Source organism: Halichoeres trimaculatus, unplaced genomic scaffold, assembly GCF_033239565.1.
Source record: "Halichoeres trimaculatus isolate MK-OKI-2021-1 unplaced genomic scaffold, fHalTri1.1 fHalTri1_scaffold_5, whole genome shotgun sequence".
NCBI classification, from domain to species: Eukaryota; Metazoa; Chordata; class Actinopteri; order Labriformes; family Labridae; genus Halichoeres; species Halichoeres trimaculatus.
The window spans coordinates 24,686,604-24,703,931 of NW_027437183.1; the positions used below are offsets into that span (position 1 = coordinate 24,686,604).

The window sequence follows — 17,328 nt, forward strand, 5'->3', positions numbered from 1 at the left end:
CATACCTGCCTTTGAACTGCAGTTTGTGTGATATTTAAGACTTTAAGTGGAGCCATCGTGTTCTGTGAGGGGTTTTGTGTGTGTTGAGACCCTGCTCTCTGGGCTCTGCGCTGAATTACAGCTGACCCATGAAGACCCTGGGCCCCGCTGCTCCTACCTTTTGGAAACCCCCGTCATCTGGATCACATCCCGCTCAAATGGGAGGCAAAGCAGAGCCTCCTCTGTCTGACAGAAGAAGAGGAGGAGGAGGATGGTGATGGAATGGAGGTCTACTGAGGTTTCTGTGAGTTTAGTCAAAGTAGCCATTTAGGATTTTTTTTAATGTCATTTAATCTCAGTGAATTAGAGTTTTCATAAACAGTGCACGCAGAGGTAGTTTGGGGATCTGATATTCCCAGACACTGGTCAGCTCTACAAGTTATTTTCATAAGTGGGTGACCTTTGACCTTTGAATTTGACTTCCACAACATAAAAAAGAGGATTAAAAAACAATGTGCAGGGAAATGTGAAAATGTAACTCATATTGTTCCCTAATGTTATTCACTGATGTTATCTCTAATCTGATTTCTTTTTTAAATATTTAAAAGTTTTTAAAAAATTAAAACTGTATGAAATTGCACGTTTTCCATAATATCTGAAACACAAGTAAAAAATAGCTATTCTTTATCGAAGTGAAGAACTCAATAATTAAGAGGTATAGACTGAATCTTTTACAGGTAAACACACTGTTTTAACTTTAATTGAAATTCAACAAACAGAACACAAAAACTCCAGACTGAGAGGCTAACTGGGGGAAAAAAACAAAAACAAAACAGAAATCTGAGTAGGTTTTTATGTCTTAATTTTTGTATATATATATAAATAAATCAAAACAAAAAACAAACAAAAAATAATAATAATTTTAGTTTAAAAGTGAGTCACATTTAAGATAACAAAGGACAAAAATGACACCTAATTTACTTATAATGAGTTAAAAATAAATCTGCCAGTGAAGTGAGAAAACTTGATCGTTGAGTTTCTTAATATAATAAAGTATACAAAATCTTCTTCTATTTATTTTTTCTTTACTTATTTATTTTAAGAAAATGATTAATGCTTTATGGATACTTTTGAAACTGTGTTGCAAAAGAGTAACATAGCTCCTTTTTAAAGAAAATCTTTATTTTTTTCTCAAACTTTATCATCAAAGTGTTTTAATCAAGCACACCAAAACAGCTGTGTAGATGTTTCTCATCATTGACAGGAATTCATGTGGCAACATGGATCCAACCCTAATAATCAGCAGAAACCCCAATAAATCTGTAAAAGAGCTGAGACTGCACCAAACAACCAATCCTCTCACCTGAGGAGTTGCTGCCCCCTGCTGTAACACTGCATGCATGAAATATTCAGCTCTTTGCAGAGACAGATGAACATAAAGAATTCAGAATCGAACTGTGGGACTTCAACTTGTATAACAGTTTTTCATATAATAATACTATTTTAATAATGTCTTTTTACTATTTTGAATTAAATGTCAGGTCAAACCATCAGAAAAGTATCCAAACTTTTATTTTTAAATTGTGGTTTTACATATAAACTGAGAGTTGACACGGGGTGGTATTATTGTTTTACCTTTAATAATAAAAGGTCTTACATGCGGGATTCATTTCAGAAAATCTTAAAAATTACATTAATAGATTTTGAAGGAAGAAGTTCTGTTGGACTCTGCATGAGTTTAACCTCTTGCTGCAGTAATCATGCGTCTGTATGATTACTGCAATCAGGAGAGCAGAGATGTTATTTCACAGAGTGACGCTCCTGGAGCTGGCACTCCACATCACCATAGAAATAAAACAGCTTGTTATTTAGTGGCAGGTTGCAGAAAACAGGTTCTATGTTAGTGCTCTGCTGTGCTGTGGGGTTTTAACGTGGACCATCAGTCTGGGATGTGATAGACTCAGTGAATTAAAAAAAGTGTCTGGGAAATAGTTAAGAAAGGAGAAAATAAATTGTTATTACATATTTATTACAAAAGTTGTTACAAAACTACTTTTTAAGACAACTTGTGGATTAGAAATAATGTTGTAAACAGTTCAGTTAGATTTCTTCACATGCAACATGATTCAGAGATGCTAAACCAGAAACCTGGATCCCAGCCGGGCTGGGAGAGTCGTCTGATGACGATAAGTGTTTATATGGTGGAGATAGCCACATAACATGGTCATGCATACTGTCTGAACTTTGTCTTTTATATTTGCATTCATTCACACACACATACAAACACACATACACAGGCACACACTTTGTTGTACTCTCAGACACACACACACACACACACACACACACACACACACACACACACACGAGTATTGATACACAACCAGGCAGTTCGATCATGTCCTCGTAAAGTTATCATGTTAGTACATTCAAGAAGTGACGCAGCTCCACACAATCAGGGAGCTTTGCAAATGTTTCCGCTCAGCACACAGTTAGTGTTTTTAGTTAGTTGTTGTTAGATGATTAGTTTATTAGTGGGTTAGTTGGTTAGTTTGCAAAGAGCTGATAAAAGCTTCTGTGTTAGTCTCAGTTTAGACTGATGTTAGTAGGTTATTAAAGGAAAAAACTAGTCTGTTTAGCACAGCACCAACATGACAAGAGCTGTACAATTTCAGCAGCAGTGTAACATGGTTTACATCTAAGCTTTCATATGAAGTCATTTACTGTACATTATTAATACCACGTGGCATGCTTTAGTTTGTAAAGGGGTGAGAAAAGTCTGGTTTAAAAAATAAGAAAAGGCAGAGGTGTTAGTGAAAGCACAGGGAGACTCTTTCTTGTTAGTATCAACCCCAAGATAATACTTTAAGTTGGTTAACTTGTGCTTTATTTGATTTTAATGTGGGGACATCAGGCGCACATCTGCAAAGGTTGACCACACAGAGCACAAACAGAGAGAGAAACATGCCTCCAAAGATGTGAATTTAGCCCATCATGAGTCACCAATACCATTTGAAACCAATTTGTCTCTTTTTTAAGTATGTGGTCAACCCAGAGTGATCTTAGCAGCTGTATCTACTCCTCTTTTTCATCTCCAGGTTAAAAATGGCCTCCCCAATTCCTGAAACCCTTCTTAACCTTTTTTTTTTTGTTTGTTATTGATTAATCTAGGTTGGCGGTTTTCAAGCAGAAGGATTGCAGGATGATGAGAGAGGACCATGTGTGTCACACTGTGGGCGTAAAGCAGAGGGTTAGTGTGTTAGAGAGAAACAAGGCCAGCCATCAGCATTCAGGTTTCAGGTTAGTAATCATTGTCTGTTAGCACAAATTAGTATTGTTAGATATTAGTGAGGTACTGTTAGTAGAAGCCAGACCTGGATTGAAAGAAAGCTATTTTCACATGATTATTAGCGTTTGTTGTGTTTAGGTATCAGATGATGGGGGTGTGGGCGTCGGGACAGTTTAATTAGAGCCAGCAGGCATCATTATAAAACTACACACCATTAATTTCTCAAACATTTACGTGATTATCTGACTCCCCAGAATCCCCACCTTACTGTCACCTCTACAAGGTCCAAACTGATGCTAATAATCATCTGTAAATATTGTTTCTCCCCATGTCTGGTATATTTAGAGGCTAAAAGAAGAGCAAACTATGCTTCTTAACTCCATAGATCACTGATAAGCAGCTACTAGCTCCAAGACCGTTGCAAATTTCTGATTATTAAAAAGAGAAGAAAAACATGCACACACACAAAAAGACTCAACGCACATGCACACAAACACTCCCACAGAAACATACGCACCCACGCAAAACAGTATAAATACACAGGCTGAGTATTGTTTCAAGACAAACAAAAAGCATACTGTGAGGATAACACGTCGTCAAAATGTGAGAAAACTGGTCATATCTCACAGCAGATCTTTTTTTTTTTTTTAACATTACTGGCTCAAAATATCAGAGCTTTCTGGATCTGGCAGCCAAACACACGAGTTTTTGTGAGAAGCTAAGACAGCATTGGTGAAAGCTTTCTTACACAGGGAGAAGGCGTTAGACAGTAACCACAGAAACAGAGACGTGAGGTCACTGCACACAGCAGTGAAAGAAAAATGCTGCACACCATAATAACTAACTAACTATATCAGGATTGGTCACAAAACAGGGATGGACAGTTAAATCTGAACACCCTGACATGGATTTTAGAGCATTTTTAACAGCTTAAAACTTATATGAGTGACACAAAGAAGCAGCAGACAACATCTCTCTGCTGGGGGATCAATGATCATCCTCTCCTGAAGGTACAGGACCGCAAGAATGGCACCATGCATCAAACACAGCAGGAGGAACGACACAACAGCTGTTCAAGAAACAAAAGGGGAAAAAAACAGAGGTAAACTGTGATGTGATTGTTAAGATTTCTCTCCTTCCTTCCTCCTGAAACACCCTCATACAGGAATATTATCTCCTTAGTGTACTAAACATGCAAACATTTCTCAGATAATCCTGCATAATGTTGAATAATGAATCAGAAGAGCTGATTATGCTAATCTGATTTCGTCATATGGTCTTCACTTCCAGGTTGCTTTATCTCCTCTCTTTGCTCTAATCCTGCACAGTGTTGCACATAGCAGAAAATATGGCAGTGATTTAACACACAACTAATCCAGCACTGAGGCTTAGTGTGCACACACACTGACACACCAAGAGCAACGCCTACTGTAAGTGGGCAAAAAGCAGTTTATATTCATCCAGACCTCTTTAACAAGTCTCAGTGTGGAGCGTAAAGCGGGTATGAGGGAAATAAAAGTCACCGTGGTGTAAATCTACTGACGAGTCCTCTCTTTCTCTCTCTGTGAAGCAGTGCAGCAGGGGGCGATGGAGAGGTGATGCAGCTGCCGGGGTCCGGTGTGGGCCCTGATCTGCTTTTCCATCGATGTAGCTAGAGGGAAACACAACACAGAAAAAGCAGCAGGAAAAGTGGGACACAATCTAACTGTCCTCAGGACACCTTGGGGATTTTCGCCCTCCTTTTTTGAGACAAATGCAACTAAAATACACCCTCAGATATAAGTCACAGCATATAGGCTACACTGAAGTCATAAATGATTGAGTGATGCCGTTAAGACCCCATCTGTTACTGTGTAGCATTGAAACTGAGCCTCCTCAGCTTGTACACATAACCTGTCCTGCTGCTGGGTCCTCCTCGGGTCCTGGATATGTCAGCAGCTTTGGGGATGAATCCACATCGTCCACTCCACACTGAACACAAGGTCACCTGTAAAGTAAAGAAAACTGATTAAGAGTGTTACAAAACTATGTTTGGCATTGCAACATGCTTTTGCAGTATTTTCACCTACTTGAACAAGATTAAAGGCTAAGGTGTTTGACATTTTCACAGTGAGGGAGCTTAACTAAAGCAACATCCAAATATAAATGAAGTGTAATATATCTTTGTTCCTATCTTTGTAAGAAAAAATAGGCTTTTAAAATTAAAAGTACATCGAATTTGTCACAAACAGGACGTCTGAATGTGTAAATGCTACACCAGACCTTCTTTTGTGTGGAACTATGTTGAAAACAAACCGTGTGATGAACGAAGGAGAGACACTTCATGAGAACAGAAGTGGAAGCATAAGGCCATTTTTCCTACCTGTCCACAGCAGCAAACGGTGAGCGACGACCGTATCTTTATCCTCGTCTTCTTCATGTTTCGTCCATACTGAGTATCGCTCTTCGACCTGCACGTCCGCACCGTGTGTGTGTGTGTGAGCCGTGTTGGCCGCCCGCAGTGAACGGCTGCTCGCCCTCTGGACTACACGCTACGCACTAACATGAGCCGCGGAGCAGCGTCGTGTGTCTGTATGGCTGCCGAGCAAAGACCAGCAGATGTGGGAGTGCCAACCACAGCTGCGCACTGCCTGGTCCGGTCCGGGGAGAATACAGGATAAAGTGGGAGCCGGAAGCCCGGGACAAAGAGAATGGATGGGAAGTATTAAAGAGAACAGCGACGTCTTTGACGAAGCAGGAGAGCACAGAGCTGAATTAATGAGCGGCTCGGTCTCCAGCTGCTGCCACAGGTTTATACTCCTTTGTATGCGCACCCTTCATCCACCATCTGTGTTTCCCGGGCAACAGAGGACTGCCTGCAGGCTCCACCAGCAGCTGAAGCGACCACCGCCAACCATACACACACGTACCGCCACTCTCTGAGGCTATAACTTCACTCACAGGGACACACTACTCGTATTGTATAAAAATGTTAAACTACGATTACAAGCTCCAAAACATTCATTCATGCAGCAAATCTTAGTTAATGTCACTGAATACAACTCTAACTTCATCTTGTTTTTCAGTCGTGATGTTTGGTGTCTTGGCCTTTTATACGGGATGTTTTAGTTTTACAATTCATTGTGACTTTTATGAGAGATTCTGAGATGTTGAAATAACAGTGTTGTCTTGTCTGTTTTTGGGAGGGGCTCTGTAAATTTTGAATCCTGTTTGTGTGAGAAAACTATAAGAGTTTAGTAAGTGCAGTTGTTGGCCTCAGGGTGGTGACAGAGACTCCAATGGTAAAACCAGGCAGTTCAATGATTGGACCATGTTGGACACATAAATAAAGAAAAAAATAAAATAAAATAAAATAAAAACAAATAAATAAATAAGAAGTGAATACTATTTGTACCATATGCAGAAAAAGTGTTTTACTTCAAGTCTGCAAAAATCTAAGTTTATGAGATTACAGCAGTCAAACATGTTGTGATGTGTATAGTGATGTGCTGGAAATTTCAGAAATGCACAACTGTTAATTGTGATAATTTTAAAAGCAGTAGAAAAAAAATGCAGTCCTAGTTATGATTGAAGCATATTAAAAAATACTATAAATATATTTATGTACTTGTCATACTTTTTAAGGTTGTACCCCTTGATTATGTTTTACTGTTGTACTGTTTAATTGCTGTTGTTGTTGTTGTTGTTTTTGTTGTTTTAAGTTATAAAGTAGTTATTTTAAAATATTCATTATATTTGAAGTCATTTCATTAATCACATTTGACCTTAGTAAGGGGAAGATCTGAAAATTTGGGAACTAAATCGTTACCAAGAAATTTCTTTACCAATGTGTTTTTAAAGGTGTCTTATAACATGTACTAAAAGTTTGAAGTTTAACTCCTGTGGGAAACCTCTCAAAAAACTTCTCAAAATTGGGGTACTGATAACCGATTTTCAAAAAGTCAAAAGTGCTTAAATTGGACTTAAGTAACTTGTGAAGGGTCAAACTAGTGGTTTTTCATTATTCTGAGTTGATTGCTATCATTTACTTTTCACCACAACCATTCCTTAGTGGAAAGAATGACACACCCACCTTTGCATTTACATATAGAGTTGCATTTATTTCAATTAGTTGCACAATAATTACAGCAAATACTAATCCATGCTCTGAAATGCTTTAGGTGTCGATGTCTAAATCATCAAAACCATCATGAATGGCATTCTTGCAGACAATGCCTTTACAGACTCCACAAGCTAAGATGCACTTGACGCCTTCTTGCAGCTGCATCACCGGTTACTGCAAGAAGAATTGCAATTGCAGCTTGTAAACTGGAGTAGCTCTTCAGGAGCTATGGGGTCTAGAGTTGGAACTGGCTCATAACCATGAACACCTAGGGCTCTAATTTCTTGGACCAGGCGGAGACGGTCAGAGCCGCTGTCCCTGCAGCAGGAGAATGGACAGTGGGGCGCATCGGAGGACACAAAGCGCGTCACCGTGTGGGCCAGCTCTGTTCCTTTGTCATTAATAGAAGTACAAAAATAAGAGACAGTTACACAGCTGGCTTCAAATCTGCAAAAGACAGCACTTCAGGTTTGTTTCAGTGTGTTTATGTGTGAGTGTGGGTTATTGGGAGTTTTTTCACTAGGGAGTTGCCTTGCTGAAAAATAATTGTTTGCAATCAGCTCAGAATCATGAAAAATCCCTAGTTTGACCCTTCACAAGTTACTTAAGTCCAATTTCAGCACTTTTGAATTTTTGAAAATCGGTTATCAGTACCCCAACTTTGAGAAGTTTTTTGAGAGGTTTCCCACAGGAGTTAAACTTCAAACTTTTAGTACATTTTATAAGACACCTTTAAAAACACATTGGTGAAGAAATTTCTTGGTAACGATTTAGTTCCCAGATTTGTCAAATATCGGATAAAATGCCCTTACTACCTGTCATTTTAGTTTGGAAAAATACTTAATGACCGCCCCACCCGGCAGGGGGCGGCAGAGCGTGCGCTCACATAAAATTGTCCCTCATGAGTTGCCCTACAGAACATACTATGTTGTCCCGCGCTGACTGAAAGCAGCCAAACTTTACCTTAGCCTCCCTGACAGTTTCTCAGTTGTATTATTATTTTTTTTTTCACTCTTAATGCTCCAGTCGGGACTTTCGGGTCTGTCAGGCCTGTGCCGAATCACTGACCATCTTTATCTCTGTAACAGCAGAGCCGCCAGCGATTCCTCTCAGGTGTCTCGGTGCAACATTACCTGCATAGTGAACGTCACTGAAACCAGGAGCAACTGTCCTCTTCCTCCAGGAGTGGATGAGTACATCCACATCCCGTTATCTGACTCCCCCGTGTCTCCTCTCTGTGAGCACTTTGACAGGGTGGCAGATAAAATCAAGCAGACAGAGGAGCTCGGAGGCCGGACACTGGTGCACTGTAACGCCGGTGTGAGCCGCTCGGCCACCCTCTGCATGGCCTATCTACTGAAGCACCGTGGCGTGACTCTCCTTGAGGCCCACAGGTGGGTGAAGTCCTGCCGACCCATAGTGAGGCCTAATAATGGCTTCTGGAAGCAGCTCCTGAGATATGAGATGGAGCTGCGTGGGTGTAACTCTGTCCGTATGGTCCACACCCCGATAGGAGAAATACCAGACATTTATGAGGAGGAGGCCAGAAATATGATGCCACTGTGAAGACGTCTGTGCTAATCTACGGGGACAAAACTCACCAGAGGAACAGACTGTTTTTGTAACATCCCTGCTGTGATTTATGGTGTTTACTCAAAGAAAGCAACATCATGATTTGATTTGCTTCCAGGAAAGAAGTAATTACGAGCATCTATCCAGTCACGCAGTGTGCTGGTAACTTGTAAACAATGATACAGGCTTCAAATACACTGTGTTGGAGGATTGCACCAACCATTCCTCATCATTATCTGTCTGTTGTTGAGTCCAAAAGTCAGTTTAAGTTCCTTCAAATTAGTCTTAGACTAATTTTGTCTAACTAATTTAAATTAACGAACTTATTTAAACTAATTTGTAATTTCCAAAAATGTTTCTAAGTTTTACAAAAGAGAAGCTTGAAACCTAACCTAACCCTTGCCCTTATAGATTATCATGGCTCTATACCACCAGTTTGAAGTAGATAAACTGGCTCAACCTGTAACAACTAATGTAATGCTTCTCACATTGTTCATTGGGGTGAGCCATTATTATATGCACTGTCATGAAATGACTGTTTGTAAAATGAAGCAGAGGTTGTTGTTTCCAGCATCATAACTATGTTTCGTTCTCTGTCAAATAAAGGAAACAAGTGTCTGTCACAGCAACTCACAGACTTTTATGGAAAGTGTGTAATGTAACTTTTCAGTGAGTTAAAAAAGAAGCCAATCCAAGTCACCTGAAACTAAAATATACAAAAAAAGCTTTAATTTTCAAATCTCCTCCATACAGATTCAGCATCCACACATGTATTTGTGCACTCATTGATTTGTAGGACAGTGGTAGAGACAGCCATTCCTGACAAAGTCAAATGCTTATGTAGCCTTATTAAACATTTTGAACACATGCACATTCATGCTGAATTTATCCAGAAAGTATGAAAGTATAACTAGGTTCTTAAGTTCCGAAAATGTCAATTTGTTGTAAACAAAATAGAAAAATGCCAGACTTTTGTTAACATTTCACAGGAAAAATATAATTTTTAATTGATATTTTTCTGCTAGGAAACAGTTTTTGATGCAAGATCTCCCATTCTTCCTACAGAGAAGGCTCTTTACGCTTTGACTGCTACATAGTCTTAAATGAGCAAACAGGCACAAAATAAGAAACACAAATTAACTCACAGTTAAAATGTTCACAATTTGGCACAAGTCATATCTTAACACAAACACATCAACTCTACATTTAAATTATAAGTGGTAAGCCTATCCCCAGAAACACATTTTTATCTAATAGTGCACTCCCAGCAGTAAACACAGAAGCTGTGGGCTCATTTCCTCCAACAAACAGTTACTAGGTTTAAACCTGAAACATTTCAGATCAGAGTTTCAAAGCTACGTGTTGCACAGGTTGAATATGTTTATCCATCAAGAGGAGAAACTAGCCACAGAAGTGTTTGGCAGGTAAACCGTAAGGTAATCTGAACACCATTTCTACCACAGTCTTGTAGTTGGACAGTAATGCTTTAACATGTGTACCCAACACCCTAGTGAAAGTTAAAAACCCTTGAAAAAAGTTCTATCTTAATTGGACTGCTTCATCATTCATGAACTTAATGCCATCTGCTTTTTTGTTAGAGGAGTAGATAATCTGTTTACCAAGTATGAAGCTACAGGCATCAGGCAGTTAGTTTAGCTCAGCATACAAGTTCTTGATAAATAGTCACATACCTTCAAAAGCAACATGTCCTAGTCCTAACTTATTTCCTCACTTTCAGGATTCACGCTGGCAATACATACAGATATCCTATCAGCCAAACTCTTACATTTAATGAGTAAAATGGGAGTGACATAAATCTTTTCAACCAACTCCCCACAAAAGCAAATCTCTTTCATAAAAAAAACATCAAAGAAGGAAAGCATTGTGCTAAGTTGTCATTTGGAAATCAAAGGTTGTCTTTACATTCATTTTACCCACACCACATGGTTAGGAACATGAGTTGAAATCTCATTGTGATACTTCCATACACCTCGAAGGACTCTTGATCAATTTTAACATAACCAGAAAGAAATTATACAGTCAGTATTCCACAAATATTCCGATGGCTTATTAAAGTACACAGTGCAATGACTGATGTACTGCACAAACAAGTCTTATCTGCTACTGAAATATCCTGAGTCAAAACCTTTACCAGGTTTAATTGCAAGATTGCCTTCATAGTGGAAAAGAGACAAGTGCAAAACAGCATGCTTATAACAACCTCCACCGCATGTCAGTAAATCTTTCAATAAGGCAATGGTGTCATGTGCATAGTCACACAATAAGCATCTAAAGGTAAGAACTGCTATTGAATACAAGGTGGAAGCAACGCAGAGTACTCCAGAGGGGGAAGAGCAACAGCCAATATGCATTCGCTCACTTCAGTCATCAGCCCCAGTGTATCCAGCTGTTCGAGGCAATCACTTTACACGATCACATCTGGAAGAGGAAGAAAGACACACAGGAATTTAACACTTGCTGTATTTTATTTTTAAAAAGGTGGCAGTCCTTCACATCAGCAACTCACATGTTGATCAAGCATCTGATAATCTGAGGATTTTGGGCGACGTGCTGATCTGGATCGCTTTCCCTCCAACATGAAGGCAAAGATCTGGAAGAAACAGAGGGCACTGTATTTTAAGGTTGTTATTCTTAATCAGAAATCATCACATAAACCTGTTCTAGTAAAGTAATATCAGTTACAAAAAAGTGCAATGAAGATTAATACACAGACTAATTTGTAACATCTAATATCTATTTTAGCTTGCTGGATATTCTAGCATCACCTTCTTTTCTTTGCAACTTGATCCCACAAACTAAAATGGTCAACAAAAACACATTTGCAACTCAAATCTAGGACATGAAGTGGGACGAGCTGCCAAAATACACCTCATGAGTCACAAGCTCTGGTCTGATAGGTTTCGATCCAAGTTGGATAAAATGGATAAAAGCCAACTGATGGTAAAGTACCTTTCTCTTGTTGTGGTAGGTGATGTAGAGTACTGCCACCAATGCAGCCCCAGTCACAAGGTAGGCAAAGAAATGACTGCTCTCCGCATCATCTTTTATACCAGACTGGTTAAAGTTAAGCTGGCCCCCTGGTTTTCTTATGCTTGAGTCACCATTCAAGTCGTCTTCATCATCTTCCTTCTGTTCATTGATTCCTGGCTTTTCATCCAATCCTTCCTCGGCTGCTGACTCTTTGTTGGTTCCTTGGCTGATTTCTGGCTCTTCATTGTTTACTTTCGTGGTTGCTGGCTTTTCATTAATTATTTTCGTAGTTTTTGGCTTTTCATTGGCTACTTTCATAGTTTTTGGCTTTTCATTGGGTGCTTTCGTGGTTGCTGGCTTTTCATTGGGTGCTTTCGTGGTTGCTGGCTTTTCAATGGTAGCTTTCGTGGTTGCTGGCTTTTCATTGGGTGCTTTCGTGGTTGCTAGCTTTTCATTGGGTGCTTTTGTGGTTGCTGGCTTTTCAGTGGTTGCTGGCTTTTTGTCTCCTGCCTCCTTAGTTGCTGACTCACTAGTTTTTGCTGACTTTTCATGGTTTACCACCCCAGCAGCTGGCGCTTGTTTGACTCCTTGATTGGTTTCTGACTCTTTGTTTCCGTCCTCAGTTGCTCCCTTTTTTGAATCTACACTCTCACTTATTGGCAGCTGTTTGACCACTTTTGATGTCTCTTGAGGGTTTTCCTGTGCTGCTTTTCCATCTTTTTCTCCCCCTGATGGTGTCTGGACAGCCTCTTCTGCTTTATTTTTAATCTTATCGTCCACTTCTTTTTTTGGTGGCTCTACACCATCAGCTGCTGGTTTTGCATTTACACTGGTTTCGGCTGGACTCCCATTGCCCTGTGATTCACCTGGTTGGCCTTGAACCTCATTGGCTAAGCGATCCCCAGCTGGAAATCCTATAGTTCAGAAAATAAAACATAAGTGGTGGCATTCCAACAGCAGAACAAATGGAAAAGTGACATAAACAGAACAACACAGATGATACATTACCCAATATGGAACCCACAACCTATTGTCTAAATAAAAAGTGCGCACCAGGGAACAGTTTCCAAAATTTGGGGGAATCTTGCAGCCAGTGGTCAGCAATGGATGACTTATGGCCAAGGCCTTGTTTTCCATGCCCCACACACAGACTGTTTAATAAATGGACTACCGCAGCCACATTGGACTGGGGCTTAGGGTACAGCTATAGGGTGCCCGTCAGTCACGTGAGCGGAGCTATGCCACTGATTGATCCTCTAAACTGCCGAGTTAGACAGACACCCTACTGTCTGTATAATGTGTGCTAATAGTTAAATTAGTCATTCAGGCAGGAGACATTTTTTGAACCAGGCTGTACATAGGTTTATTTCTTCTGTCAAAACAGCTTTTTTTGGCTTGGTGTGCATGTGACTTCTGGTACTTCCAGAGCCAGCCTCACGCAGACACTTGAGAAACAACAGGTGAAACAAAATTCAACCCTTGGGATTTTATGCCTGTAAATTGCTCTCCATCATTTCCTGATTGAAATCCTCATTTTTTGTGTCTGTTTAAATCTCAGTTTCATTTTTAACAGCAAGCTACAGAGAGGCTTTTTTATCCACTGCAGAGACTGCTACAGTGTAACTGCTGCATGCACATTTTCACAAACAGCTTTGCCCGTGTTTTAGCCTTTAGCCCATGCTCTATCACTCTTCCTTTTAACCTTCGCCTCTGTCCTTTTTTGCTCTGACAGTTCAGCTCCAGTTTCTGCAGTTACTGTAAAATTAATCCTTTTGAGCAGAGACCAACACAGACCTCTGCTTCTTAACTTTGTCAGCTTACATGGTGTTGCCATGGGGACTTCTATGTGCTGTCAATGGATATGGTTCTGGGCTGCCCAGCAGGAGATGCCCAGAAATAGCATTAAATAACCTCTTTTGGTGCTGGTAACCTCATTTTAAATTGTGGACTACAACTAGGGATGGGTACCGAATTAGGTACTTTTATAGGTACCGACCAAATTCTGTCAAAAGTACCAGGTACAGATTCCCGTAAAATCAAAAGGTACCATGTTTAGGTACCTAAATGCATCCTTGTGACTGTGAGAGAGTGGAAGAGAAGGCAATTTTCAATGCTGGACATAATCACAGCATTGCAAGGTTATATATTGAAGAATAACTGTGTCAAATCGAAAAAATATATATGTTTTATTTTTAAAGAAATTAATATTTTTACTACATGAACACAAAAAAGTGCTGAAAATTGGTACCATTGAGTACCCATACCAATTGCCAGGTACCAGGCATCGGTACCGTATCCATAAGGTTGTATATTGAAGAATGACTGTGTCAAATTGATAAAAAAAAAAACATGTTTCATTTTTAAAAGATATTGATATTTTTACTACATAAACACAAAAAAGTACCGAAAATCGGTACCATTGAGTATTGGTACCGATTGCCAAGTACCGGGCATCTGTACCGTATCGCTTCAAATGTGAAAGGTACCCATCCCTAACTACAACCAGGCATAAATCTAGAGGTGAGACTATTTAAATATATCTAGAAAGCCCTTACACAGGCCTACAGTAGCGCGTTTGGTGACTGAGGGTCTGATCAGTTTCTATCGATGCATTCTAGGTAGTCAAAAATCTGAATGCTGATTGTCTTTGGTAAGACAGCCAAAGCACATTTTATAGCACTGTTTGAACATTTTCATCTGAGGCAGACTGTTTGCTGCACTTACCATACCGGCATCTGTTTGGAGATAATCAAATTACAATATGATTACCTCTGATGAGAGCCAGGATGTTGGTACTGCAGATTGCTCTGTTGTGCCTGAACACACCAAAGCCTGCTGATGCATGATGGGTAAATACTGTCTAGACCACAGAGAGGAATCTGAACTGTTTCCTATTGTCCTAATATAGATGTTCCTGATTGAAGGCAGTGGTTTTCAAATTGGGGGTGGGGTGATGATCATCCTCTGTCATAAAGAAAAAATAAATTAGCTGTGCAGATGTTGTCCATTGTTTCTGTTCAGTGAGGTGTTTGACTCTTGGTTCTTGCAACTTAAGCGTGGCAGGGCTGCGCACACACTGACCCTCATGGCAGAGCAGTGAGTCACAAACAATTTAATATAAACCAGAGGGGACATAAACATCCCCCCAAAATACATTGGTAGGGGAAACACTGGTAGTGGAGAGCATGTAGATGGGTTGAGGTGGGAGTAGGAGTGGGTTAAATAATCTTATCTCTACAGAGGTGCAGTAAAAAAAGTTTGGGAAACACCGAGTTCAGTCCCTACACTTTAAAGTAGAGCCTGACAACCAAACTTAAACAGATTGCGACAATACAAAGCAAAATGTCATGGAAGTTGAATAACTTATAACCCAGCTTGCTTTTTTTTTTTGAAGATTTTCTTCTTTATCTTTTATGTTTTTTCACTAATCAAACCCATAAAAGGATTTAAAATCAAATTTTGAATGCTTAAGTGACAGACTGGTCCCACTTGGTCCATCATTAAAAAAAGAACTCTGTAGATACCAGATATTAAGACTGGGAAAGGTTTTTAGCCAAACAAATCATTTTGGCTGTTTGGAAGGGAATGATGATATACAGTAGGTGGTCAACTGATGAGTCCTCTTTTACAATCTAACGCAATTCCACTGTTCACAAACGAAATATCTTTTAAAGTAGAAACTGTTCACTTCAGTCACTCTGCTAAAATAATACACAAACTGTATTATTTTGAGGATACACTCCAGTATGTATGATATTGATTTTAAAATTGCTTTCATAGATTCAAACATGAGACAGAGACGAAACAACAGGAAATGGTGGTGCTGGTGGGCAAAGCCACAGAATGGAATCTTCAAGAAATGAGAACGTCAGTACAGGGTTTTAATGTCTACAAACAAGTCAACGTCAGTGTCCCCTTCTAAAATATGTCACAGCAATGTTTATAGCGGTAGGCCATAAAGTGGCCACATAGCATGTACCATTGTACATATTATGTGACGTGAGTTCCCTCGCATCAACAGAAAACCTCTACCAAGACTTGGGTTTCAAAAATTAAACTTGACAAAAACTGATCTTAGACACCAATTTTTTGAAAAACACTTCAGAGGAAGTATGTAGACCACATTAGTTCCAACATTAATGGCAAATCATCAGGACACATTTTATATCACAGACATGTTAACTTCTCGTTTCTTCTTTATCTTTTATGATAAGTCTGTTGTTCTCAAACTCAACATATCCCCGCCTTCTGCTGTGTTTGCTCCAGTTGCATCAAGTTGACTGACATTTGAAAGACTTGTAGTGTGCTAGGTGTGTAGACATATCATTATGCTGCTATACATATATATTCAGTCGGGTACCCTGCACTTGATGTAAGATTAGAGGTGACAGGAAGCCAAAGCTCATGAAGCCGATTGTTAACAGATGAAATCAGGTTCTGCCGCTTTCACAGGTATGACTGCCACATTGTTTCAGTATCTGTCTGGTGATTTAATCAGACACAATAGATCCAGGTTTGTGTGGATGATTTTGCGGCTTTACTAAAATAACCAAAGCACACCACACATTTTGATTCACACCAGTCAGTTCTTTTTCTTTAAATTTTCTCTTTCAACTAGTGCCTATATCTATCTTGGTATTTTAGGTTTACATGTAACAGAAAAGGCATCGTTTATTTCAGATAGGTGTCAAATGGAATGATTGTATTTTTATTGAACGTTTCAGTGACCTCTCTGTTAACATCCGCCTCTCTGACAACACTTCACTTCACATGAATTAGCTTCATTAGCTCCCAGGGATTAAAACGTGTCGTTGAATGAGAGGAAAACGCAGTTAAATCAGATCAAACTTAACTCACCTCTCACCGAGCAGCAACACAAAAACAGTGTCAGTAACAAGAAAGCTGTCCTCATTGTGTGTTCAGACCGCGACGTTAAAAGCAGAAAAGCTGTCAGTTTCAGCTGCCCCCTCTTTGTGTGGACGTAGGATCGGCGTTGTCACTCGCAGGTCGACAGGTTGGATGAGGTTTACTAAGGTTTACATCACGCTCTGTTCTGCTTCCGTGTACAAATCACACGTCAGAGGCTCTTCTTCTGTGAGAGGACACACGCGAGGAGAGAGGAGCTTACTGCCCCCTAACGGAAGAATCGGAAATAACAGGGCTATGTGACCAGTCCTGCCAAGTTTTCGCATTTGTAAAATAAATATATATATATATATATATATATATATATATATATATATATATATATATATATATATATATATATATATATATATATATATATATATATATATATATATATATATACTTTACAACATTTTGGTGACACCAATTCCCCAAATCTCAAGTTATGCTGCCATTAATTCCAGGATGTAGAAAACCCCAAAGAATT

General features: G+C 39.5%; 2 protein-coding genes and 1 long non-coding RNA gene across 3 annotated transcripts; 1 reads left to right on the top strand and 2 right to left on the bottom strand.

Annotated features, from left to right (window-relative positions):
- Positions 1-1,991: 1,991 nt before the first annotated feature.
- Positions 1,992-6,125, bottom strand: LOC141791003 (uncharacterized). Its single transcript, XR_012598294.1, has 3 exons — positions 5,631-6,125; positions 4,792-5,255; positions 1,992-4,337 (listed from the first exon to the last, which is right to left on the bottom strand). It is a non-coding gene; the product is annotated as an uncharacterized LOC141791003 (long non-coding RNA).
- A 2,134-nt stretch (positions 6,126-8,259) lies between these two features.
- LOC141790546 (dual specificity protein phosphatase 18) lies at positions 8,260-9,674 on the top strand. Its single transcript, XM_074670502.1, has one exon. It carries the CDS (start codon positions 8,388-8,390, stop codon positions 8,934-8,936), a length of 549 nt encoding a protein of 182 aa, XP_074526603.1. The 5' UTR covers positions 8,260-8,387; the 3' UTR covers positions 8,937-9,674.
- A 293-nt stretch (positions 9,675-9,967) lies between these two features.
- On the bottom strand, positions 9,968-17,010 carry tgoln2 (trans-golgi network protein 2). The gene is made up of 4 exons (XM_074670501.1): positions 16,791-17,010; positions 11,913-12,847; positions 11,470-11,553; positions 9,968-11,381 (listed from the first exon to the last, which is right to left on the bottom strand). The coding sequence occupies exons 1-4, from the start codon at positions 16,843-16,845 to the stop codon at positions 11,376-11,378; spliced, it is 1,080 nt and encodes a 359-aa protein (XP_074526602.1). The 5' UTR covers positions 16,846-17,010; the 3' UTR covers positions 9,968-11,375.
- Positions 17,011-17,328: the final 318 nt, after the last annotated feature.

What these genes read in the sequence shown, in the direction of transcription:
- LOC141790546 (XM_074670502.1), top strand. Translation starts at nt 8,388, where the DNA reads ATGCTCCAGTCGGGACTTTCGGGTCTGTCAGGCCTGTGCCGAATCACT.
- tgoln2 (XM_074670501.1), bottom strand. Translation starts at nt 16,845, where the DNA reads ATGAGGACAGCTTTCTTGTTACTGACACTGTTTTTGTGTTGCTGCTCG. An exon ending in GTGTTGCTGCTCGGTGAGAG is followed by an intron (nt 12,848 to 16,790) that starts GTGAGTTAAGTT and finishes TCTGAACTATAG; the next exon opens with GATTTCCAGCTGGGGATCGC. An exon ending in CCTACCACAACAAGAGAAAG is followed by an intron (nt 11,554 to 11,912) that starts GTACTTTACCAT and finishes TGTTTCTTCCAG; the next exon opens with ATCTTTGCCTTCATGTTGGA.